We start from the raw sequence: 25,351 nt of genomic DNA, 5'->3' as shown, positions 1-25,351 counted from the left end.
ACCCTCTGATTGCTTGCCTTGGGGAAGTAGAATTTCACACACAAACTTAATTTTTTGCTTTTTAGGGCCACACCTGCAGCATATGGAAGTTCCCAGGCTAGGGGTTGAATCAGAGCTGTAGCCTACACCACAGCCACAGCAACGCCAGATCTGAGCTACACCTGTGACCAAATCAGTTAACCTGCTGAGTGAGGCCAGTGATCAAACCTGCATTCTCATATATACCAGTTGGGTCCTTTACCGCTGAGCCACAAAGGGAACACCCTCAAACTTTAATTTCCTCCTCCCCTGTAGTAGCTCTGCAAAGTATACTTTCATTTATATGTTCAGTCTTGATCAAGACTCCTCCATGGCTCCATGGATGACAAAGAAAAGATTTGTTTCTTTATGGGTCCCAGATACAAGCCTTTGCTACAGATCTAAGATTCTCTTTTCCGTTTCTTTGAAATTCAATTTATAAGTACCTCTAGATTTCTGCCTCAAGAATTTTCCTAGATTAGTTGTGCATTAGAAAAGAAATGTGCCCAACTAAAATTTTGTTAGTCCTCAATATCCTGGTCTGAATCAAATAATATATGATTTGGGGAATGAGCACTTGACACAACTTGAAAACAAAGGAAGTGGGTGGCATAATATAGAAGCAGTTTGAATTACCCAGCTGACTTTTATTGAGCACCCAGCAAGTGCTAAGCATTATACTAGCTATCTGAAAGAAATGGAAATGACTTGAGACCACCTGAGGAGAAACATGTCAACAAGTGTAAAAGCTTAAGATAATTGCCTTATCCATTGGAATGCATGGTGACAGTTATTATCTGCATAGATTCCTGGATGTGCTAAATCTCGAGCCAATCAATAACATATAAATTCTAACTTATGTGGGAAATAGTTGTTTTCTTTAGTTCTTTCTTTAAACACACAAGTGGGTCTATGCTGGTCACGTGAACAAATTGAACTCTGGTTCAAAAACGGAATGACTTTACAACACATGGGGACACATGAGGCTGAGGATGGCAGTGGTGCAACCCTCTCCCTTAATGCCAGTACACTCAGAGTCTGTGCTTTGATTATATTCAACATGAATAAAAAGATCTAGGGAGAATTCTTAGAACGTAGTTTATAATAGAACACCCTGCCAGTATCCCACTTTGCTCTCCTAAAAACTGGTGGAGGGAGAGTTTGATCGGGGATAATCTATTCAAGTAAAGAATGAATAACCACCACCTAGAACCTGGCATAGACATTAGTACAGGCTTGCATTACTATGTGTACTGGGGATTTTTTGAACTGTTAATTTTTAAGGGTTATTTTTATTCATTGAAGTATAGTTAGTTTACAGTGTGTGTTAGTTTCACGTGTACAGCAAATTGATTCCCATGTACACATTCTTTTTCGGTTTCTTTTCCGGTATAGGTTATTATAAGGTATTGAGTACAGTGCCCTGTGCTATACAGTAGGTGCTTGTTGTTTACCTATTTTACGTATAGTAGTAATGTACACATAAAACTCCTAATGTTTATCCTCCCCCTCACCGCTTCATCCCTTTTGGTAACTAGAAGTTTGTTTTCTATGTCTGTGAGTCTCTTTCCATTTTGTAAATGAGTTCACTTGCATGATTTTTTAGCTGGCCAGGTACATTTCTCAGAGCAGCTGTGTGCATCCTTTTCCGTTCCACTGTTCAGAAATGCACTTCTGTCTCAGGATTTAACCTTGGCTAAAGCCTAGGGCCGAGACAGTCACAACCAAACACCTCCCCTTCAAACTAGGACTTCAGAGCCCTGTTAAATCAAAAGAAAAATTCCTTCTCTCCTCCCCAGCCTCCCAGCCCTCAGGATTTTAAATGGTAATGACCAGTTCATTTGAGAAAATGGCATTTTAGTGCTTTTCTTCACAGCCTCTTAAGGCGGATAAGGTATCCCTTTCCCAGGGATGTGCACCTCCTTTTGTTTTCTGGCCTTACTGGAACTGACCTGGCATGGATCACTGGGTGAGCAGGCAATCTTAAACACTTCTCATATAAATTACTGGGTCCCTTCCAACTGCAATTGCTCACAGGGTAATACACCCTTTTACAACTTGGATAGCAAAGTCTCTTCGTTCTACTGCGTTCCACGGACCCATACCTCACAGCCCCCTCCCCAGGCCAGGAAACGAGCAGACAAAAAGGCTGATGGACGGATGTGTGAACATCAGAAATGCACGGTCTGGTTTAACTTCGAGTATGTACATAGTAGGCCCTTTGGGATCCTTTTACTCCTCTCAAATCCTTTTTTGCTGCTTTAAAAGCCATCAGCAAAACCCCAAAAAAATCAAAATGACATACCCCACACAGGTACCCCACTATAAAAAGCAAAGACGTAATAAATATGGATGTCTACTAAATACTAAATTATATTTTTCAAAACTTTCCAGAAAAGAAAATAATGCTCACTTTGTATGATCTACATTTATCAGGTGAAATGACCCATCTCGTTTCCACACGAAAGAGGCTTACCATTAATTGAACCCTCCAAGATTTGCTGTTTGTTAATGATGGCCACATTTTCCAAACAAATGTCTCTTTTCCCATGAACTCTAATGACAAGGTGTGTTTTTTTACTGACAGTTGACTCGGATCAGAGCTTCCAGGATCGAATTTCAGGCCGTGGCTCTGTACAACCCTGTAACTTTCTTTGAAGTTAAACAGTGTCAATCTGTTTCCATGTCTGAATAACTCTTAGAAGAGCCTGCCTGACCCAAGTCAACTCATTGAAACATACTATTTCCCCATAATTGATGTTCCAAATGAATGTCCTTTCATAATAAAATGTGTTGGAAAACAAAACAGCTTTGCATCCGGCACAAGTTGCATCATAATTAAATTTTATTTTATCCCATCGAGGCATGCTAAATGTTGAGCAAAATATAATTTTAAGTAATTTGTTTGTATTCTTATCTGTAGGAGTTGGAAATTAACAGCGTTGCTAGTTTGCGTTTACTGTTAAGCCTGGAGAGCAGAGAGATTGCTTTGCAAACATTACAGTTATTATGTCTGCAGTTGGTACTCTTTGTATAAATTATTGATCAGCCAGCTTATTTTTCTTTCTGCTTAATGGATATTATAGCATAGCCGTTTACAACGCTATAGTTAAGGTTGTGTCAGCACTTCCATTATAATAAACCCTCTGTTACAGGGGGTTTATAACTTGTTGTAAAAATTTGCTCTGGGCTGAAACTTGACATACAAGATCTCGAGCTGGAAGGTGGCAATTGTTATTCTTTCAACTTTAAAAAAAATCTCTTTGTTCTGAAGAGCAATAAATAAATAAACAGTTTATTCTTTTTTTAACAATCCTTGAAATTTCTGACTTCAAACAGAACAATTTTTTATAGGCTATTTGTTGGACAATGATCTCTTCTTTTATTTAATAAAGCAAAGAGAAAGAAAAAGGACCGAGAAAATTAGTTAAAACTACAACAGAAAAACAGACAGTGAATCAATAGAAACTTCTATAATCAAGTTCAATACATTTCTCCTTTGCTTGTGTTGCAAAGTTACTGATGATTTACATTTTTATTTTAAACATGCATTTAAGACTTTTTTCCACCCCCATTCCCAACTATGTAGTCTTTAAGCAGTTCACATGTCTTAATACTGATCTTCTTTAGAGAAAAATGAGGTTTTGGTTATTTAAAGAGAAAGGAGTATGATAATTAGAAAATGCCACATAGGAAAAGGTGCAACTGAAGGTACGATATTTCCTAGAAAACTAGGGATTTAAACATCTGCCTGACTTTTTGACCTAACTTCAACCCAGATTGCTATCCCTCTCACAATGGCCTGATTTAAACGATGAAGGGAATTAATCTCAATCTGTATTCTTACTGCTGCTTCCTTTGACAATTCACTGCTACAATGATCTGTTTATTATTATTATTATTATTATCCAGTATTTGCCTGTGTAACCCTTAATACCAACCCACAGATGGAATTAGGACACTTGAAACTGGAAGTAAGCTGTGATGGACAAGTGGAACAATGTTAACATGGAGCGTTGACTACTTGTCATGGAAACTTGCAGGTTAGAGTCAGGAAAATTATTTTCCATGATGATTTTTTTTTTTTCCTTTGTAACTCTTCCCCTCTTTGCTCCTATAGCTCTTCTCTTTCTGTCCCTGAAACATGAGTTTAGAGAGTTCTTAAAATAGGCTTCATAACCAGCAAAGTATTTTCAGCCACATTTCACCATCATTCAGAACGGGGCGGCGGGGGGGGGGGGGGGGGGTTGGGGTTGAATAGTGACGTCATTGTCTCATTCGGCTCTGAGATCTATGTAAATGTGACCATGCATAGATGACTGCTGGAAGTGTTCAGGAGGCATCTATTGGGCCCATGCATTTCCATGCTGTAAAACAAGTCAAAATTACTTATCACCGTTTAGCCACTACTTTATGAAGAATGGGAGTTTGCCGTATAAAGTTTGAGCACTTCAAGTTATAGCGTTTTCACCTTCAGCTCCCCACCTTCTGTCCTTTGGGTAATTTATCACCAAGCTCTCTGCACCTGGTTTGAGAATGCATCCGTGAGATAAAAGTCCTATTCCTGGTTCTTAAGGAAAGGCAGGGAATTTGAAAAGAGAGGGAGGCTATGGAAATGAGAGATGCAAAGTTAGGAGTTGGAACCCTGAGTGGGGGGGAGCAGAGACAGAAAGTATAAAAGAAGAGAAATCTTTGTTGAAGGCAGTCAGGGTTTATCCGCTGATCTGATTGGTGAGGCCCTGTGTCTGAGTTAAAAAGACTTGAGAGAGTTACTTGGCATAATTTCTTCATCTTCAATGATTTACTACTGAAGTGCAAACATCAATTTTGGACTCTCTCCTGAGAAACGTTTAACAAAGTCACTCAACTACTGGTACCCTGATATCTTTTTAGGCTTACCAAACTTGGCCAGCTCTTTCTTCAACCTCTGCCGGAAGTGTCTCAGTCTTTCTTTTTTTTTTTTTTTTTTTTTTTTTCTATTAAGGAAACAAGTCCATTAGTAAACATGCAGATGTAAAAACGATCTTCCTCTTTACTTCTCCGTTGTGATATATCTTAGAATTGTTCAGAAGTGCACCCCATTGTTAAAGCTATTTGTGCCGGGTGTGCTAATGCACTCTTTGATTGAGTGAATTAGCAGTCATAACAATCTGGCAGTCTGGCCATAGAAGTGTGCTCAAATTGATTTGTGTTATGGCTGGACTGGAAAATCTAGTGTTAGTTGTTTTTTGCCCTGGGGCATTGTTTGTACCAAACTCCACTTTTCATTTAATTTTCCAATACATTTTGAAAGATTGAAATGCTTGTGATCAACATTTGATCCACTTGCATTATTTAAAAAAAAAAATTCTGAAAGTAATTTCAGATTCCAAAAAACCTTGCTTTCAATTAGAGTAAACATAATTAGAGTGACGTCGTGCTCGGAATGGTAAGTATCCCTTTGAATCTATTAGGCATGTTATCTCCTTGTCCTGTCACTGAAAAGAATTCAGAATATATCTGAAGTATACATCTGTATTTTTCCGTGCATGCTTCTAATAGAACTCGGGGACAGGTTAAATTAAAAGGATAAAATTGCAAGGAACCTCTTCTTGTTGCCCTTTCTGCATATCCCCCCAATTGTTTCTGTTTCATTTAGTGATGGTATAAAAAGAGGATACTCAAAGCTTTCAGGAAATTTTGAGATATTCAAGAAACCTTCAGATAGGATTGCCTTTAAGTTAATCATTTAGTTTTTTTAAAATATTCTATGAAATCTACATTTTCGATCTTAACTATATCCATTGCTATATGGAAACACTAAAGATTTAAAGACATGACTTATCCTGGCTTTGTCAATATTTGTATCTTTCTTACAATCTTCTGCTTCACAGTCATTTACCAGAATTATAATGCAGCATGAATAAACCTTAAAAATGACTATTGATTACAGAGAAAGCTTTGTGAAATCCTTTAGTCAGTTTCCCCACTTGAGAAATCAGTGAATAAAATAGGTCAATAGATAAGGATGGATGGATGTAATACAGTGCTCTGCCTCCCTGGGTTATAAAAAGGGTCAAAAATGAATCCCCATAGAATTCATGTTTTTAAACTCATAAAATAAAACGATACTTACCAACTCCCAATTCTAAGTCCACCTTTCTACAGATTTATTCTTCTTTTTTAAAACCACAGGTTTTGAAAGTATATTGTTATGTTCCCCTGTTTCCATAGAAGCATTTCCTTGTCACTGCCCCTCTTAACCAAATAGGATGCCCTCATCTTCAGGCTAAAGCGCCTGTTGTCATCCAGGTATTCACCGGGACTTTAGCTGCAACAGCTACTCTGTATTTTCTCACTGTCTCCTGAAACCTTACAGCTCTTCTCAAAACTGCGTTTCATACTGCATTGAACTCTGTCTCCTGTGCCGATTTTTGTTAAGTAATAGATGGTGAGCCCTGAGACCACTCTCTCTATTAGTTCCCATTCACAGGGATATCGTGGGGGCACGGCAGGAGGAGGAAGGGGAAGGGAGGGGCCAGGAGGGGGCAGAGGGAGGGAAGAAAATACCTTCCCTGAACTGGTACAAGCTCAGCTTCAAACGATATCCTAGGAAAGAAATTAAAGACTTCTTAATTAGTGCAGCAATTAAGCTTTCTTGGTAGCATTTTAATCAGCACAGGCCCTATCAAAGGACAAACAGAACGATTTGCAGGTCTTTGAATTTTAAACAGTCTTATTGATTTCAGCACAATACATCTTCACAACACACAGGGAGAATTTTCTAATATCAGTTACAGTACTTTGAGTTTTGCTTATGCAAATTGGGTGCAGGTTGGAGAAGAGGAGCTGGAAGGAGAGGACCTGAAACTACCAGAGATGTAAAACAATAAACAAACAAGACAAAAGCTTTGAAAGCAAATGATGTGATGGAAAGAGTGGGAATTTGAAATCTGTGCTGTTCTTTATCTGCTGTTAAATACTGTTTGCCTTAATCATTGGTAATCTTTCTTGAAAAAAAAAAAAAAGGAGAGAAAAGAAATTTAAAAATTTTCCAGGTTTTTCTTTCCTATAGATTTTAATTTGCATTATATATTTTTTCTAATCCTATTGTTTGATCAAAGAGGTGAGTAGTTTCTAAAAAAAAAAAAAAATGTTTAGGGATGTGAGATGGAGGGGGAGGGGGAGGAAGCTCCCATTTAGGTGTGTGTAGGGGGAATGCCCCAAGCCCTGCTTTTGAAAGGAGCAAGTGCTGAAAGGGCAGGCTTCCCTGCAGAAAATTTGGAGTTTGCTTTGAAGCTAGGTGGGATAATGGTTTGGTCTGCTATCATTACTTCCTGTCCCTGGCTTCTGAATGTGGCAGGTATGGGATGAGTGACAGTTAAAGGAAATATGAAGAATGAGAATGCTAAGGGTCGATTTAAGACATTGAATCCCCCCCCTTTTTTTTTTCATTTGTGGGTAGAATTTATGAAGAAGTTAGTTTAACATTTTTAAAACCACAGCAGAGTTTATTAAAGTTCTGCATGCAATTCGAAAATAAAATCAGTTTCTTAGGGCTTAATATCTTCTACCTCACCTCCACTCTTTAACATAGCAGGTTGACATTTTTTAAAAAAGGCGATATCGTCCAATACAGACATAAACATTTAAAGAAGTGTTCTGATGTATGTGATGTATATCCAGTCCTTATTTTTAACTGAAGTCAGATAAGAGGAGTGAAAATGAATATACATTATTTCTGGATATGTTAAAATACATTGGCTAACTAGGTAAAACAGCTGCATAAACTTTAGCTATCTTTGCAGAAGTTAATCTACTTTTTGGTAACAATCAATTTTCTGAGTTCTTCTGACCCAGGAAAGCTTCCTGATATAACTTCTATGCCCCCAAAAGTTTAGTATAAACTTAGACAAATTAGTCAATAGTGCCATATTTCTCTATAAATACTTCCTGCAACTTTTGGCACTCAACTTCAAAAAGGTTAAAGGATAAAAATGATAAAAAGAAATGTGAGAATAATTTCAACACTACACTGTGATCCTGGTCCTAATAATTTATTTTTAAAATCTGTCAAATGCTAAAGCATTGTTTCTATCTTGTGGAGTTGATGAATATGTGCAGACAGGTTTAAAGCCCAATTATTTAAGAATCCTAGAGATACAAACAGAGAACAGACTTGACCTATGGTCAAAAATCCTTGAATAAATAGTACCTTCATGCAACAAGTTAGAAAGGGGAAGAAAAGGAGAGAGAAAGGCAAAGAGGAAGAGAGTGAGTCTCAACCCAGCTTCATGAGGTTTTTAAGCATAGCTATCCGTTCTGCCTTTACAAGTGAACTAGTGAGCTTTGTTTGTGTTCTTTTCATTATTTACAAAACATATTTTTTACTGACAAACTGAGAAGGACCTTCCCAGAATACACTGTTACTTTTCAAATACAATATATACATCTATGTATTGTTATTCACATATCACATTAGCAACTAGCCTTGGGTCTTAAAGGACTTGAGGATTGTTGGTGTCTGTGCAAGACAGGTGAATTAGTTATGGAGTTAGGGAAGAAAAAATTAGGATGTTCTTTTTTCCCCTCCCCACTTTCTAAACCTTCGAGGGTGCCTGATCTCGAATTCTCCCAGTATAATAGACATTTCTGACCTGGCTTTGGGGCAAAAATGAAGTTATTCCGAATCATCCACATCATGGCAAGCATTTCTTTCTTTCCACAATTAGGAAATAAGGAATTGAATAGAGAGCACTCCATTATTCTTAAGCGATTTCAGACTGACTTTTCCCCCACAACTTGAAAACTCTCCTGGCGTTTTCACTATCTTTAAATAAATAATTGAATCGACAGAGAAAATAACCAGACGCATGAAACATACGCTTTGCTTCCATATGGATTTTCCTCAAAATAATTTCTTACTAATCATGAAGTGAGAGTATGTCTTTTCATTTATATCTCATTGCAAAAGCGAGCGGAGACACATCCTAAATCCTTGAAGGAGAGCTCGGAGCGCTCTGGCTCCCTTTAAGTTGGCAGCCGATTGGTTTGAAGGTTTTGGGAAAAAATTACCGGTCTTCGAGGACAAAGTGGAGTATTAAGACCGAGAATCTAGCGGTAGTAGAAGAGAAGATCTCCCTCCGCTTTTCCGATCGCCACTTGCGTGCCCCGGCTTTTCCTCTCCGTCCCTCCCTTAGTTTCTTTCCTTATCCTCCCCCTCCCCTCCTCCTTTTCTTGTTCACTCGCTTTCCCTGGGTCTCGCGCTCTCGGAGTCTCTGCTCCGAGTTCCTGGTTGGATAATTTGGGTTAATACTAGTGAGTGAGGTTTTTGCGGCTTCAAAGGGTATTTCAAGTTTCCGGAGCTCCTCCCCTCTGCACCGTGTGACAACAACAACTCGTCCAGCCGGCAGCCTGCACTTTTCAGCTCATTTTCTCTCTGTCATTCCCCTCTCAATCTTTGATCAATGTACTTGCCAGGGAGAACCCAAGTCCTTCAAACCTCCTCCTTTTCACCTTCATCCTTAACTTTGTGCTAGAGCGGGACCCACACAACAACAGCCGACCCTCCCCGCCCCCGCCCCCACCCCCCCACACCAGCCCCCGATCCCAGCCCCCGGAGAGGACTCGCATTTCGACTTGCGGGACACTTTTGTGCGTTTCTCTCCAGAGCGCCTCTCGCGCTCGCCCCTCCTGCGCTCGCTCTTTCTTACCCTCACCTCCTTTTTCTTCCCTTCTCTCCCCTTCGCCTCCTCGTCCTCTCCCAGAGTTGTTGTTGTTGTTGTCCCCTAGCTCCTTCTCCCCCCCCTTTTTCCCCCTTGCCCTCCCCGGGGTGTGTGGCAACTTTTCCCCTCGCTTCTCCTCCTTCTGTTTCCCCTTATATGTGACCATGGCAGTGCCGGCGGCTTTGATCCCTCCGACCCAGCTGGTCCCCCCTCAACCCCCGATCTCCACGTCTGCTTCCTCCTCCGGCACCACCACCTCCACCTCCTCGGCGACCTCGTCTCCGGCTCCGTCCATCGGGCCCCCGGCGTCCTCAGGGCCAACTCTGTTCCGGCCGGAGCCCATCGCTTCGGCGGCGGCGGCGGCCACAGTCACCTCCACCGGTGGCGGCGGCGGCAGCGGAGGCGGCGGCGGCAGCGCGGGCAACGGAGGCGGCGGCGGCGGCGGTGGCGGCGGCGGCGGCGGCGGTGGCGGCAGCAACTGCAACCCCAGCCTCGCGACCGCGAGCGGCGGCGGCGGCGGCATTAGCGCTGGCGGCGGCGGCGCCTCCAGCACCCCCATCAACGCGAGCACCGGCAGCAGCAGCAGCAGCAGCAGTAGTAGCAGCAGCAGCAGCAGCAGTAGCAGCAGCAGCAGCAGTAGCAGCAGCAGCTGCGGCCCCCTCCCCGGGAAACCCGTGTACTCGACCCCGTCCCCAGTGGAAAACACCCCCCAGAATAATGAGTGCAAAATGGTGGATCTGAGGGGGGCCAAAGTGGCTTCCTTCACAGTGGAGGGCTGCGAGCTGATCTGCCTGCCCCAGGCTTTCGACCTGTTCCTGAAGCACTTGGTGGGGGGCTTGCACACGGTCTACACCAAGCTGAAGCGGCTGGAGATCACGCCGGTGGTGTGCAATGTGGAACAGGTTCGCATCTTGAGGGGACTGGGCGCCATCCAGCCCGGAGTGAACCGCTGCAAACTCATCTCCAGGAAGGACTTCGAGACCCTCTACAATGACTGCACCAACGCAAGGTAAAGTGCGGGGGGCAGCCTCCGCCGCCCGAGGTCCCTTCCCACCCGCCTCCTCGCCCTTTCCTCGCTCCCTTCCCCGCGCCGCTCGCTCCGCGCGCCCGCGAGCCGCGCGCCCCGGCGAGCGCGGCCCTCTCGTCCCTTTCCTCGGGGCTCTGCGGCCGCTCCCGACCCTCAGAGAAGTTGGCACCTCACCCTGCCCAGATCTCGCTCTTCCGGCCGGGTCCGCCCCTTGCTCTCCAGGGCGCCGGGGCTCGAGTGCTGTGGCACGCGGAAACCCCAAGCTTCGGGGCCGAGGGAGCGGGAAGGAGGAGGATGATGCCTTTCCAGGGGCCACCGCGCCCTTCCTGGGCCACGCTGGCGTCTGGGGACACTTCTCCGCGCGGCTGCCCATGTACGCTCCCTGGGACCAGGGTTTCACCGAGGGGCACCCGCGGGGCTGCTCCGAGGCTCCAGGCGGCGTCCCGGGGGCGGAGGGAGGTCGTGACCCTTCTCGGTAGGGTTCGGGGAGCGGGAAGATGCCCTCCCGATGGGGGCCCCGCGAGGTAGCTTAGGGAATGGGTTGCTTGGAGGTCGGGAAGGGGACGGCCCCAGAGGCCGGGAAGCCGGGGCTATCCCAAGGGACCCGCTCGGAGTTCAGCCTCAAAGCCCCAAGGGCCAGCCCGCGGAGGGGAGGGGTCTGTGTGTGCGCGCATTTGTGCGTGTGTCCGCGTGTGAGTCTGTGCGTGTGCAAAGAAGATAAGGGGATACGTTTGCCCCGGGGCAGACGCGAGGGGACTCGCAGGGTTCCCTCTATAGGGGGAGGTGAGCGGGTGACTGAGCCTCTTGGAAGCTGAACTGGAGAGATGGGAAAGGAAGACCACATCTCGCTCTCTAGCTCTCTCTCCAAACTGTTCTTTCTTGTCTTTTTCTTTTCTTCTTTTTTTTCTTTTTTTAAGGTTAGTAGCTCACGCAATGAGCAGGTGCAGGTTTGCACTGGAATGTTCTGTGGACCTGAACACCCGGTGCCGTGGCTTCCGCAGCCCGGCAAAGCGCGCGAACCTTGGAGGCCGCGGAACCCGGAGCCCGGCCAGACCAGTTTTATGCTAATGAACGCTCACTGGGGGAGGATCTACCGAGAGGGGGCGGGAGTGGGGTAACTTTTCAGTTTCGGGGTAGAAGTGATCATTCCACTGGCGCTGATGGTTCCGTCTTGTCCCCACTGTTGGCCTCAGAGGGAAAAGTTCAGAGATGCCGGGTAAAAGCGAGTAGGGAAAGTTGGAGACTAGAAGTGAGCGCGTGGGAACTGCGCGCAAAATTTGTGCGGAGACCTCTGTACCCTCCTAATAGGTTTAAAGATCAGAAGAAGGACCAGAGTTTTACTCCTTTTGTGTGTGCGCCCCTAGTAGAGCTAGGGAAACTGAGGTGGGAAGGATAAGAGGGATGGGACTAGACCGGAAGGAAACCGGGATGCAAAACCCCCAGTTGTTTCTACCTCGGAAGAGGGCTTCTGGCTGCTGTGCCCCTGGAGAGGCTGTAGGCAGAAAAAGACTTGAACTCCTACTCAGCAAATGCCTGAGGTATCCTGACGTAGCCAGAAACTTTTTTCCTTGTTTATTTGTCATTCTTTGCATGGGTACATGCGTGGGTGTGTGTCTGGGTTTTGAACCTTCGCTTCTACTATTTTGGGGTGAATGCTGAGAGCGCGCCCGAGTGTGTACGCGCGCGCGTGCCCAAGAGGATGGACAGGTGGCAGTAAAGATTGAGGGGGAATCTTGATGACTAAACGTCATTTACGGAGATAATTGGACTCCTTGGATGTACGGAAGACAAAAATTTACTATTAAAATTGCTTGAACCAGGGCAGAAGATTGTTACGAAGTTGTTATAAAGAATGCTAGTTGAAATCTGAAGCCAGTTCAGATATGATTGTGATAAAATTGCCTGCCGAGTCAGTAAATTCGTGAAGCGCTGTTTTTCTTTTTAGTAATCAAACCACTCTGCTCTTGAGTCTTCTTTGTGTGTTTCTTACTGCACACACTGCACTAGATAATTAATGGCCATTTCACATGACACACAAAAAACTGCTAGAGAAAACTTCCTTCAAAGACTGCAACGTTATTATCTGTGTAAACCAGGTAGTATTACACCTCAAAATCATTCCCTTGATATTTTGTTTTGTTTTTCTGAAATTTCTGCTTAGATTTTGGAATCGAAGTCTCGACATATGGTTGGAGAATTATTCTTAAAGTTATTAAGCAAAGAATTTTAAAATATTTCTTTCACCGAGGTTTACCAAAGCTCTGGAGTTTAAACTTTCAGAGCCAAGATAAGTTAAATCCAGTAAAACTGTTTATCCCTTCAAACATATCTCATCAGTACTCATTATAGTTTACTCACCTCATCTTTACAATTAAATGTGTTATTCTAAAACTCCATTTCAGGTTAAAGTTTAAATGTGGTAAGTTTGTTGATTTGCTATTGCATTTTGATCTTTTGTCAACTACAAGACTTTTGCAAACCTAAATAAATGCAAATGCTAGAGAAGACATGTACTTACAGATGTCTACCTAGGTTTCTCTCATTCTGCCACTGACTAAGAAAAGAAAAAACTTATTGAACTCTCCGCTCACAAAAATATACTGTTTGCATTGAGATGCACTGGCTTTTTTTTTTTTTTTTTTTTTTTTTTTTAGTGATAATTACAAGTGTCATTGTTATTTCTTAACACTGGAAGCAATAATTAAAATATTTTCATTTTGAATTTACAAAACTAAAATTACTCTTTCATTCAAGCACAATTTATTTCTTTCCTATTAAAATCTTTCTTCATCTATATATATTGATTTCTTTCATTCTGGTTCCTTTCTCCTCTGGCTACTTAAGAGACTATCTCAAGGAATAATTTATTCAGAAGATAAGAGAAACAGTGCAAAAAGGCAAACTATACAAAATAATATGTACGCAGTGTGTAAGAAATATCAAATCTTAGCATTCTCAGCTTTTTATAGAACATGTATCTAATTACATCTCTTAATAGCATTTAGATACCAGGGAATCTGAGGAGCAAAAATGATGTTAAAGAAAAAAAGGGTTCATAAACTTGCTCAAAGTGGCTCAGTAACTTGGTAACAAACCTTAGAGTGGATTTAATTTGCTTGGGGCTATTGCATCTGTGTGCTATCTATGAAAACTAGAATAAATGTTGAAGCCATCTGTCATTACCACAAGGAGATGAAATAGAGACTGTCACCTCCTTGAGAGTAAAGCTAAATAAAATAAGGGTCTCACAACATGAAAGAAAATGTAGGGAAATATATTTAAAAGTTGTCAAAGGACAAAGTCTGACCTTGATCAGCTTCCTCCAATTATTATTTTTAAACTAAACATCAGTTGCATGAACTTGGCTGTTGCAACAGAGGTCACTTAATTAACTGGTAACCATTAAACAACAACAAAAAAAGAAAAGTAATTATGTACATGGTCAAGTCTCTGTTTGTGTGAGTCAGTTGCTTGTTTGTAGATTTGGGTTAGAATTCAATTTTCCGTGAATTCAGGTAACAAAAAGTGACTCTGTCCTGTTTTGTTATCTAAGGTGATTTTTTTTTTTTTTTTTTGGGTGTGTGTGGGGGTGTGGGCATTGACAGAAGATGATTTTGCCCCGGGATAATCCAAACCAGATTGTGATTTGGGTTCTATGTAGCCCTAGATTTGTGGAGTTCTTCTAAACTTGAATAAATTCCAGATAATTTTATCAGAAGTTTTTTTTATACATATATTTGCAAATAGTATTCTTTGGCTTTAAATCAGTAACATCTTTGGACAGAAAATTGAGAGACTTTACCCATCTTTTTTGTTTAGTTTTGATATGCGAATGCAATTTTAGTATAAGAAATATAAACTATTTTCCAATTCTTGGCTCAGTTTTTTGTCAGAAGTTTTAATAAAGATGGAAAACTGGACCAGTCTATATTTATTTAACATTTCCTCCATTGCATGCTATTCAGTGACACGGACTTAGGCGCTTCAGCATCGATGTACAAAGTTTCAACACAATACAGACTCACTTCTAACAGATAATTACAAACTTGGCACAGAGAAATTCAGAAATTACTTCAAATGAAGAGAGACTATGCTTTTGAAGTTTTTGTATTACAGTCAATTAATGGCTCCTATAAAGCCCAGTGTCTCGTTTTATAACATATCAAAAAGAATATGGCATAATTAGAAGAGTAAGACTTAAAAGGTGAAAGTCTGTTTGGTTCTGTCACTTATTTCTGCATACTTTTTAAATGTTAGTAAATTGCAGTTTAATAACTAATACGTGCATACAATCTAAGAATATTCTAACCTGGGATTTACCTTGTTTAATCAAATTATGTTGCAAAATACAAGTTCTTGAGTTATTTGGATAATGTCTTTCAAAGCTGTTTTTTTCTTGAAGTTAGTTTTCAGTGATACAATCATTATTTTAAAAGTGTACATGGCTATTAAGATGAGAATGGTTTACTTTCTGAAATCCACAGATGATTAGTTAATGCCCTCAGACGCTTAATTTGTTTTGTGCATATAATACTTTATTTTGTGATCCTTCAAATATTATCAAAAGTACAAGAAAGGCCTGTTTTGTTTTGGTTTTTTGTCAGAATTTCCTTACATAATTTTTTTGTGTTTGCCTTTAACACAGAATTTTTGAACTTCATTTTATTAGTCTAAATCTGCTGCTGTTTTTTGTTTAATCTATTGCAGTTTGTGGAAGTTGCATATAAATTATTGAGACCAATATTAGGCACTTTTTTTTTTTTTTTTTTTGCCTCACTACCTCCCCAACCTCCTGAGATGTAACACCCAATATTGATTAAAGTCTTGGCTGGATTTGAGCATAAATCACTCTTCTCTTTGGTGATTTACCATGTGTGATTCACCAGCATAGGAAAACATAATATGCTTTATTGTTTCTCATTTGATGTTTTGTTTTTGGAATGTAAGTAGCATTTGTAAATTAGCTTAATGTGCAACCAAGTAGTTGTTATTTTAGAAACAATTTGTGCTTTGACTGTCAATTAGTATTATTTTATCTTTCCAAGTTATTTTGCTAAATTGTTTCATACAATTGCCTTTGTTAATCAAGTAAAATAATCATTTAAATTGCATTGTATTAGCAACACAGAGCACATGTATTACAAAATATAAGAAGAAATGAAACTCTTACAGGTTGTAAACTGTATCCCTTTGAATCTTTGTCTGAAGAAATTGCTTTGAAATATGCTTTCTGAATAGGTACAAGTGCGTCTTCTAGATTTCACTAAACATTTTGGCTTTAAGGTTCTCATTACTCAGTTCTAAAGTTCGACTTTGCCTGAATTTAATCTTTCAAGGTTTTCATTTGCAGATTGTTCACCAGGAAAAAAAAAAAGTCAGATCAAGTTATATACTTTTTTAAAGTGACAAAAAGTGTGAAAAAATTGATATTAACTATTTGGATATTTTAATATGTAATTAATATAAAGTTTTATTATTTTATGTTTGAATTGTTATAGGAATGGAATGACCTTGGCATGTGCCAGCATGTGCCATTCTCTTAAGTGTTGAGTTCCTGCGCTGTGATTGGTCTGTCGTGTGTGTGTGTGTGTGTGTGTGTGTGTGTGTGTGTGTGTGTAGTATAAATGCTGCAGCTAAAGATTCTAGCTAACAATACATTAAAAACACATTTATATTTATACTTTCAGGCTTAAAAACTGTCTTAAGGAGCCTCTTTTCCATTATCTTTGTTATGTCCAATAATTTATTTTTAATGAATAAAACCCTGAATTAAAATCTCACCAAATAGGCTTAGATAAGTGGAATATCAAAGATTCTGATCTGTGCAGACACATATACTTGAGCATAGCAGAATCTCTGTGAGCCCACATTATCCTCAAATTCCTTTGCTTTCCTTCTCAATTTGTTAGAAGTATTTCCAATCAAAAGTAGTTGTTGTTGTTGTTGCTAAGGTACCTTTCCAATAACTTTTAATTACTGATATTTGCTTTTTAGAATATTTCACAGTATAGCAATGACTTAATTAGCATTTTTAGGTTAGCTTACCACATTCTTTCTTTGGCATACAAGAACACCCAGGATAGTATATTTATATTTGGTAGCGTAATGAGTTATTATATTCAATCTAGTAATTAGTTGTTAGATTAAGTGATGGATCATTTTATTTTGATGCACCTATTTCCTCTGGGAAAGTTTCTGAGAATCTTTTAAGAGTGTGTTTATTACAGATACAAGTCCAATTTAAATGTATGTATTAATTTTAATTATTATATACATATAATCATATGTAGGGAGTGATCCAAATTATTCTCTGATCTAAAATCAGAGACCTTGAGTCAGGTGCATTTTAAATTTTCTGTGTATTCTGACTTGGATTTACTTCACAAGAGGATTCTAATTTACTTATTGAAGAAAAATTTTCAGGTAGATTTTTCTAAACTGGGTTTTGAAATGTCCAATGACTAAATTTTGTTAAAATTCTATCACTTATTTCTGCATACTTTTTAAATGTTAGTAAATTGCACTTTAATTGTGGCCCTGTTGCTTTCTGATTCACATTAGCTCGGAATTGATCCAGGATATCAAGCTGGGATTCTTTTGCACATTTAAATATATGTGACTTTAGTGAAAGTTGTCAAGGACAACTTACTAAACTGGAAAACCCACTATGTAATTATTTAATTGATTTTACATTTTTGTGCTTATAAAATATCAAAATGTCTAAAACTGCACAGCACAGCAACACACTGAATAGCCAGTGGCTTTAGAAAAAGTTTTAGAGAGTAATAATTTTAAAAATGTAGTTTAACTAAAGCATCTAAAACATTTTATTATCCAAGATGAATACAATACATGGAATATGTTGCATGTTTCTTGCAGGAAATAAATTTTTTAAAATTTTGATTTGAAGAATAAACTTACTTAATTATATGCATATTTATAGTGGTCTTTCAGTGGATTTTTGAAGGCAGTGTATATGTTTGACAAAAAAAATGGATTTTTTTTGAGAATTATTTTCTCAAAGCAAATATTGAAATGGGAAACAAAATAGATTGGTTACTATTTAGTTAGTAACAATGAAGAATTGAAGAATGTTTCCTTTTCACTGGAACAAATGTATAGAGAGGTAAATTAAGTATTTAGAAGTCACAGTGTAACTTATCTTTGAATTTATATGGAATATCAAATGTTTCTAAATAATTAGATTACCCTTTTGGGGTCACAACAGGAAAAAAACATACTTTTCTTCAAGGATAAGTAAAATATATAAGGAAAGAAAGAATACTATTCAAAGGGGATTAATTATGGAAGCACATATAAGCATTTGCCGTAAATACTTGTTTATTCTATGTAAGGGATATGGTCATTTCTTAAGTAAAGGTAATGAAAATAAATCTCTAGAATATGTAAATCAAGAAATATTTCATTGCATTCACATATCAAGCAGACAAAGTTTTTTGTTAAAATTTTTAACTAATTGTATTCTAAAATTATATTAATAGCAATGACGGGTGGGATGTATTATTCATAGTCTTATAGTTTAAAAATATTTTGTTTATGTATGAATAAATCCCTGAACGTGTAACTAATCTTTGAACCATCACAGCTCTGCTAAAATATATTGATGGGTTCAACAGTATTAATTCCTATTTTACATTTAAAGTATCTGATTTTTTTTTAGCTTAATTCTTCAAAATGATATTTATGTCTTGAGTTAGGCAGTTTGTAACCTAATAGTGTCTCTGAATTTTAAATGAATAACTTGGAGCACTTTTAATTGTGATATGAGCAGTGCTTTTTATACTAAGATGGATGTTCTCATGTATGCAACAAGTGTAAAATTTTTATCTGTGTAAAATGTATGACTTGTAATATCACAATGAAAAGTACTCCAGGTTAAGCTAAAAAACACTGTTAAATGTGATTAAACCCTTATCTTAATTTTCCTAGATCTGTATTTTCGTGATGACTAAGATATACTTTTAATTCTTTATGAAAAATATTTATATCTGATAATTATTTTAGCATATGAAATAGACATCAAACTATTAAGTACTAGAATCTGTACTTTACTGAATATCATTTAAAGTGCTTGATGTCACTGCACCATTTCTTTTATTGGTTTATTTCATTGCTGCTTGCACTTTAGAGCAAGCGTATCACTTAAAATCAGTGGATAAATGATAGGAAAACAATTTCATAACCTAAGGAAAAAAGATTGCTCCTCTAAAAGCTTTGCCATCAATGAGATGAGTTAGGAATGAGGTCAATGGGTTAATCTTCAAGTCTACATAAGGAGATGCGTATTACCACTTCTTGCAGTGGACTATAATTGTCTTTGAAAACACCTGGTAGAGGTCCAGTTAAACTGAAATCAATTACTTTCTCAATCATTCCATGGCATTTGTCAAGTCATTACGTCATTGGGAAAAGTGCAAGCCTGCACGCATTTTTTTTTTTTTTTTTTTTTTTTTGCAGACTAGAAAGAAGCGTATAAAACTGTGATTATTTAGAAGATTCTGCCTCATCTAAACCTTGATAAATTAAAACCAAAAAAAAAAACCCAAAAAAACAAACAAACAAACAAAACAACAACAACAACAAAAAACACTTGGGCATAACTGTAAATTGCCATTTGGTAAGAAGTTCATCTTTGCATTTAGTAATCTAAGTAAAAATAATTCATATTCCCCTTTGCGTCATCTGTATGCATATACAGTGACAAGTTGGTTCCGAAAATGGTTCCAAAATGTTTTATGACTTGTGAGCTCTGACACCTTTACCCCTACCTTCTAAGAACCCTCTGACAAGTACATATTATAATCAAAGATGAATATGTGTCTGCTGTTCACTGATTTTTTTTTCTTCACACCATTGACAGTACATGCAGATTTGAACTTGCAGCCAGGAACAGTGCTTCCATGCTTCAAATTTCCAAAAGACCTCCAGGGATAGAAACTTGACCTGCCTTTATGAAACCATAGAATTACATTTATACAAGTTATCCCATGGGAAAAGAATGAACTGATCCCAATTCAAACCTTAATATTGGAGCCTTCTGGGTCAAATTTGATTTTTCTTTCTGTTAACATCTGTTTAGCTCCCAAAGTTAGTAACTACATATTCTTAGGAAATTTACAAAATATTATTCACGAATGATATTTCACAGTTAAGCCAAAGTACTATCAAAATTTTGCAGTGTTCAAGTTTTCAAATGGGACCAAGATGTTACTTTTCAAAACAAAGTATCTTTTAAATATACATACTAGACATAAAAAGTTTAAGCATAAATTTTTCTCATTTGACATGGAAACATTTATTTTGTACTTCTGTATTAAATTCTCTTCACAGGAGAGTAAACTTCTGAGGAAGAAACTTTTTTTAGGGAGTTGTTTCCTGTGATAACATTCAGAATATGGCTTTTTATATAAATATATTCATTTTTTCTTAGACTAACATTTTAAAAAGTTATACTTCTTATTTTACGTTTAGTTGGACCACACGAGTTTCCGGAAGGCTGCTTTTTCCACTAACAGTAACAAATAAAGTCTATTATTGATAAATTGGATATGTAAAAGCCATTTTAATTTTAGTTATGTAGACTGGAACTAAATTGGAAAATAAATTAATCATAAGTAAAAAATAAAGAGGAATTTAGGGATGTAAGAGTTTGCTTAATTTCTGTAACATCAAAATGCTGTGTCTTACACACATACACACACAAATGGATATCCACTATAAAATGGTAATCTCCCTATATCAATATTAAATGCCCACCATTAGATTATAGAACCTACTTCTTCATATAGGAATGACTTGCTCTCAATCTTATATATACAGAAACATTTTATAAAAGATCAAGCAACACACACACACACACACACACACACACACACACATACACATACATTCCCCACTCAAATACATGCACTGACAAGTATGATGGTTAAATAACTCTATTATTGGATTTTGGAATTGAGGTTAGCAAGTTCCTTCTCCAGTAGAAAATAAAGAACTTCAAAGACCTTTCACCTTCTTTTCCACTTAACATTAATAAAATCATTTGGATAATTTATTATTTCCTGGAAGAAAGAAACATAAAAATTCCTAATAAGAATAGTTATAACAAACCAATTCTTGGGCTATAGGGGCAAAACACTGAGATTTCCAATGAGAGGGTACCACTTTTCTTCCCCTCATAAGTCATGATCATCAAGGAGAAAACATTTAGGGTTTTAAACATGTTGTTTATTCTTTTTTATTGCCTGTTCTGTGGCAAGAAAATTTAACTTTCACTGTAAGCTAACATTTTTCTGCTTTGCTTGGATATAAAGCTGAAAATTAAACCAATCCTTTGGTTGTTTTCTAAGATCACTCTAGTGTCATATTTATAAAATAGCAATGTTTGATTAAATATTTCATTTAATTTAAAAGTTTGACCCAACTATTTTCATGGTGATTTGACATTGCTGTTGCTCTCTACATTCTCTGACTGTGATGGAAGGAAGGAAAGGAAGTGGGTCACATGACTCAACCTCACCCTGCTTTTTTTTTTAGCCATATCTGTGGTATGTGGAAGTTGCCAGGCCAGGAATCTAATCTGTGCTACAGTAGCAACTGGAGCCACAGCAGTGACAACAGCAGAACCTTAACCTGCTGAGCCACCAGGGAACTCCAACCTCATCCTGTTCTTAAAAGGAATCTAGTTTAGGAAAAACAAACTGTTTTGACTTTTGCCAGAAATATGATAATATGAAGCTTCTATTACCTTTTTGGTCTTCCAGTAGCACTTTGTAACTCCATTCCCAATGAAGATTAATAGTACACCAGATAAACTAAAAATAAAATAAAATAAAATCACTTAAAAAAAACCCTTGCTATAAAATGCATGAAAGGAGGGGGAACTTTTATATTTTAGGTAATTATCTATAAGCAGAGTGATCCTTGATATCCTACAGAATTCTATATCATACTTAATACTGGAAGCCTTTTGGCACCAAACTCAATTTCATCATCTTAAATATCTTTATCATCTAAATTGTCCTCATAATAAATCTTCTTTATTTTGGTAGACATTCTGGTGAAATTTTCATGAAACATAAACCCATATTTACCTATCAACTTCTATCCCAAAACAAAACAGACTGGGCTTTTTGAGCTGTTGATATTTAGATTAGATTCCCCCAGTTCAACAGTGTGAAAATAGAATTTATTTTTATTATTTCCTTCTAAGTTTAGCAAACGAAATAAAAATGGTATATTTGATCTGAAGTAAACTTTTTTTGCTCTTTTGGAGAGTGGGTTACATAAGGGCCCATGACAGGGATGCTGTTTGTTTTTCACAAAAGTTGTTTGTGATTTCAGGTACTCTTGGGAAATCTCTTGATCAGATTCACATCTGTTCCTGTCAAAGTGGGTGCTAAGATACCGGTCACCCAGCAACCATGTCCAAGAGGGAATTGGGCCGATAATAACTTCAAAAAGGAATGACAGATGCTAGATTAGGATGAAAGACAAAACGCATGAAAAATGAGCTTGTTAGAATCAAAAATTTGTTCAAGCACCTTTATGCAAATTAAATGAATATTGAATATTTGCATGCAGTAATTTCTACTTTTTCGTTTGATTCAAAAGAATACCACATTTAAAACTTACAAATGTGGCTTTTTTCTTTTGTACTAATCAACATAAAAAGCTGAATCTCCCTTTAAAAAGAATCAGATTAGCCACCTGGGTTCTTGTATCTCTACTAAATTTATGACAATGTTTTTCTTATAACAGTGGTACTCTTTGGGACAACTTGGTTTATCGACTTTTTTCATAATAAACAGTCTCCTATGAATTAAGGTTATTTTAGATAAATATAAATCCATATATTGAGAAAGCATTTCAGAAGTAACCTTATCCTATTGTCCTTGAAATTGGTTAATGTACATTAATAAAAGATCACTCAAGATGAGTTCACACCAAAAGCACAGGCTTCTCACTGACTGCTTAAATAACAATGCATTAAAGTAAAGCAGGGTGGTATTCCTGAAATGAAAAGTAGAAAGATCTCTTCAAAATTTAAGATGCCTTTTGATGTATTGCTAGTTTTTCTATTGAATTGTTCACATACTAATCAGAATTTAGAAGAGCCTGATAAAATGTAGTGATTGAGAGAGTTTTCTGAGTCTTGGTTTAGCAATGTCTAATGTGGTCACGTAGAGAAATTGATTTTCTTCAGAAATTAATTAATTTTTCATATCGCCCTAAGCTGCAGTTAAAAAGAGTGCATACTTGTCTGTTTTTTCCAGAAATATTGCCTAATCATATTAATACCATTGCCCCAAGGATGAAAAGATAATTGTACAAATGCATTTGGAAATATGTATCACTGAGTATTTATGATTAAATTATGCAAATGACCCAGCTCTCATCCTTTCCAGACCCAGATTGTCTAATTAGGATTGATATGCTGAATAGATGTTCCAGAATTTGAATACAAGCATGTCCAAGGAGCAGAAAATTGGAAATGACAAGGCTGAAATCCAAAGAAAAGTGTCTTTCGTTTCTATACTTTGTTAATGTGCTGTTAGCAGTTGAGGGTTTTTTTTTCCCTCCCTTTGGCTATTTTGTGACTCATATGTCCATATTAGAAGCAAGTATGCAAAATGAATTGAACTTTAGCAAATAGCATTTCATTTCTATTTGGTGCTTGTTTAAAGAGAATAATCCCCTGATGATTCAAAGAGAACATGACTATTAAGTTGCTTCAAACAATGTGAACTTAACCTTCATGGAGTGACTTTTTAAAAACTTACTTTGTATTGGTATCAAACCCTTATTTCAAAGCTAGCTCTCCAAATTTCATAGCATACCAAGGCAGCATTTTCTAAGGATACATTTTTCTTGACTCAGTAATTATTTATTCATTTACTTAAATACCCATCTCCTTATATTTGGAGAAAACTGTTCCAGGGACAGTTCTGATTAGGGGGAAAAAGCAGTGCTTTAAATGTAACAATGTTTGAATTTGAGATCCTCAGCAGGCTTTCTCCCTCATTGATTACACTCATTCATCTTAGATGGAGGGGTGGTGGTGAGGAGTGAGGAAGGGTCTGAACTGTCAGGACTCCAGCCTTTGTTAAGCAGCGGGTAGTCACTGCCTCTGAACTCGCCTGGCTCCTGCTTTCCATCTGCAGGATGATGGATTGCTATGTTTAATACATTTCAGCTTTTGTCTGTCATAGTGTGGACAGACAGTACTATCAGTGATTTCAACAGTGATTAGGGAACTGTTTCAAACCACTCCTATTGGCCAGACAGCTTCCAGGAACGTCTGATGAAACATACTCAGTGGTACTCTCGCCATGTAAATGTGGAGTTTAACTAGGTGGAGATTGTGCATTCACTGTTTAAACCAATGCAGAAGCCCACTGAGAATTTTCCTAGACTACATATCCATTTTAGAACAAAATTGCACGAGACAATATTGTAAGAACATTTGGGATCTCAAACCAAAATATTTTTCCCAAGGGCCCCAAGTGAGGATAAATTTGAATTCTTTAAAAATAGTAATGGCATATGTTTAATGGCAGAACTGTATTCTGTAGACTGTGATGTAGGTTGTTGCTAAACTCATCAATATTGAGATGTTTAGCTAAACTGGGAGGTTAGATAATGTGAGCACTAGGTTAAAACAATAAGACATGACATGGCATGTGCTATTCTGGGATTTGCTGAGCTGTGGGTGCTTTGTGGTTCACAAGTCCAAAGAGTGAATGATTTCAACAACCAGAAAGCCACTACGTACAGCTGGATATTTTCCCTGGAGTGTCTTATTCTATTTATAAAGCTGGTGCTAAGAAAATACAATTAACTAATGTGAAATAAAGTATTCTTTTAATCCCTTGATAGCTTAGGCGAAATGTTATGGGAAAAATCAGACTTTTATATCTAAATAAATTCAATTTTACTAGTACTATTACAATGGACCAAATGTAAATTACAAGGTAAATTTAAAAGTGGATTATGAACAAGAAGTTTTAACTCTCTTGATATACGGGTCATTATCAAAATACTTAGTTCAGCCAAAGTTTTGGAACAAAAATCTAAATCTGGAGAAGCTGCATGCTTTCAACTAACCTCTAATAACAGGGAAGATTAAAGAAAATGTTGATAGTTAGCCCCAAATATTCAATGAAAATAAGAACTCTAGGTCCCTGATTAAATATTCTCTTACTGATAGGGTTCTTATGTTGCAAAAATTTCATCTGAGATCCTTTCAGTAAATGTTTCTGGTTTTTGAATGTGTGGTTACAAATGTAAAAACACACAAATTCACAGTTAAATAGCATACCCTGTTTCTTTTCATCCAGTTCAGCAGCTAAACCTGTTGGCACTTTTGCCATTGCTGGTTTAGTAATAAGGACAGGTGGCAATGTACCGTCTGTGAGAGTTATACAAACATTCATATGTTTTGCAGTTTTTCTTGATCTTTATTTTATTTTAAGGCTTGTCTTATTGCAACAATGTTCAGCATAAAAATTGTGCATTCATTCGGCATCTTCTAAAGGAGTCATTTGTCAGAGTAAATCAAAGGTATAGCTCATAGTAGACT

General features: G+C 38.0%; 1 protein-coding gene and 1 long non-coding RNA gene across 9 annotated transcripts in view; one reads left to right on the top strand and one right to left on the bottom strand.

The window, feature by feature from the left end:
- Positions 1–2,841: 2,841 nt before the first annotated feature.
- On the bottom strand, positions 2,842–6,254 carry LOC146398620 (uncharacterized). Its single transcript, XR_014819611.1, has 2 exons — positions 4,918–6,254; positions 2,842–4,385 (listed from the first exon to the last, which is right to left on the bottom strand). It is a non-coding gene; the product is annotated as an uncharacterized LOC146398620 (long non-coding RNA).
- DACH1 (dachshund family transcription factor 1) overlaps positions 5,399–25,351 on the top strand; it is a 427,098-nt gene continuing 407,145 nt past the window's right edge. For 2 of the 8 annotated variants that reach the window (XM_001924267.7, XM_084981919.1), the window contains exon 1: positions 9,416–10,731. In XM_001924267.7, the coding sequence (XP_001924302.5) occupies positions 9,887–10,731 (845 nt within the window). In that variant the 5' untranslated portion in view covers positions 9,416–9,886. Of the gene's footprint in view, positions 5,447–9,415; positions 11,123–11,666; positions 12,288–25,351 lie in introns of those variants that run through there. The other 6 variants (XM_084981924.1, XM_084981923.1, XM_084981927.1 and 3 more) reach the window with 5 other exon arrangements.

The sequence above is a fragment of the Sus scrofa genome, chromosome 11, assembly GCF_054392235.1.
Source record: "Sus scrofa isolate SSC_HxYL_T2T_F1_AM1 chromosome 11, Sscrofa_HxYL_maternal_Yorkshire_Landrace_v2.0, whole genome shotgun sequence".
Taxonomy (NCBI): Eukaryota; Metazoa; Chordata; class Mammalia; order Artiodactyla; family Suidae; genus Sus; species Sus scrofa.
This window is presented reverse-complemented; position numbering and strand designations above follow the sequence as displayed.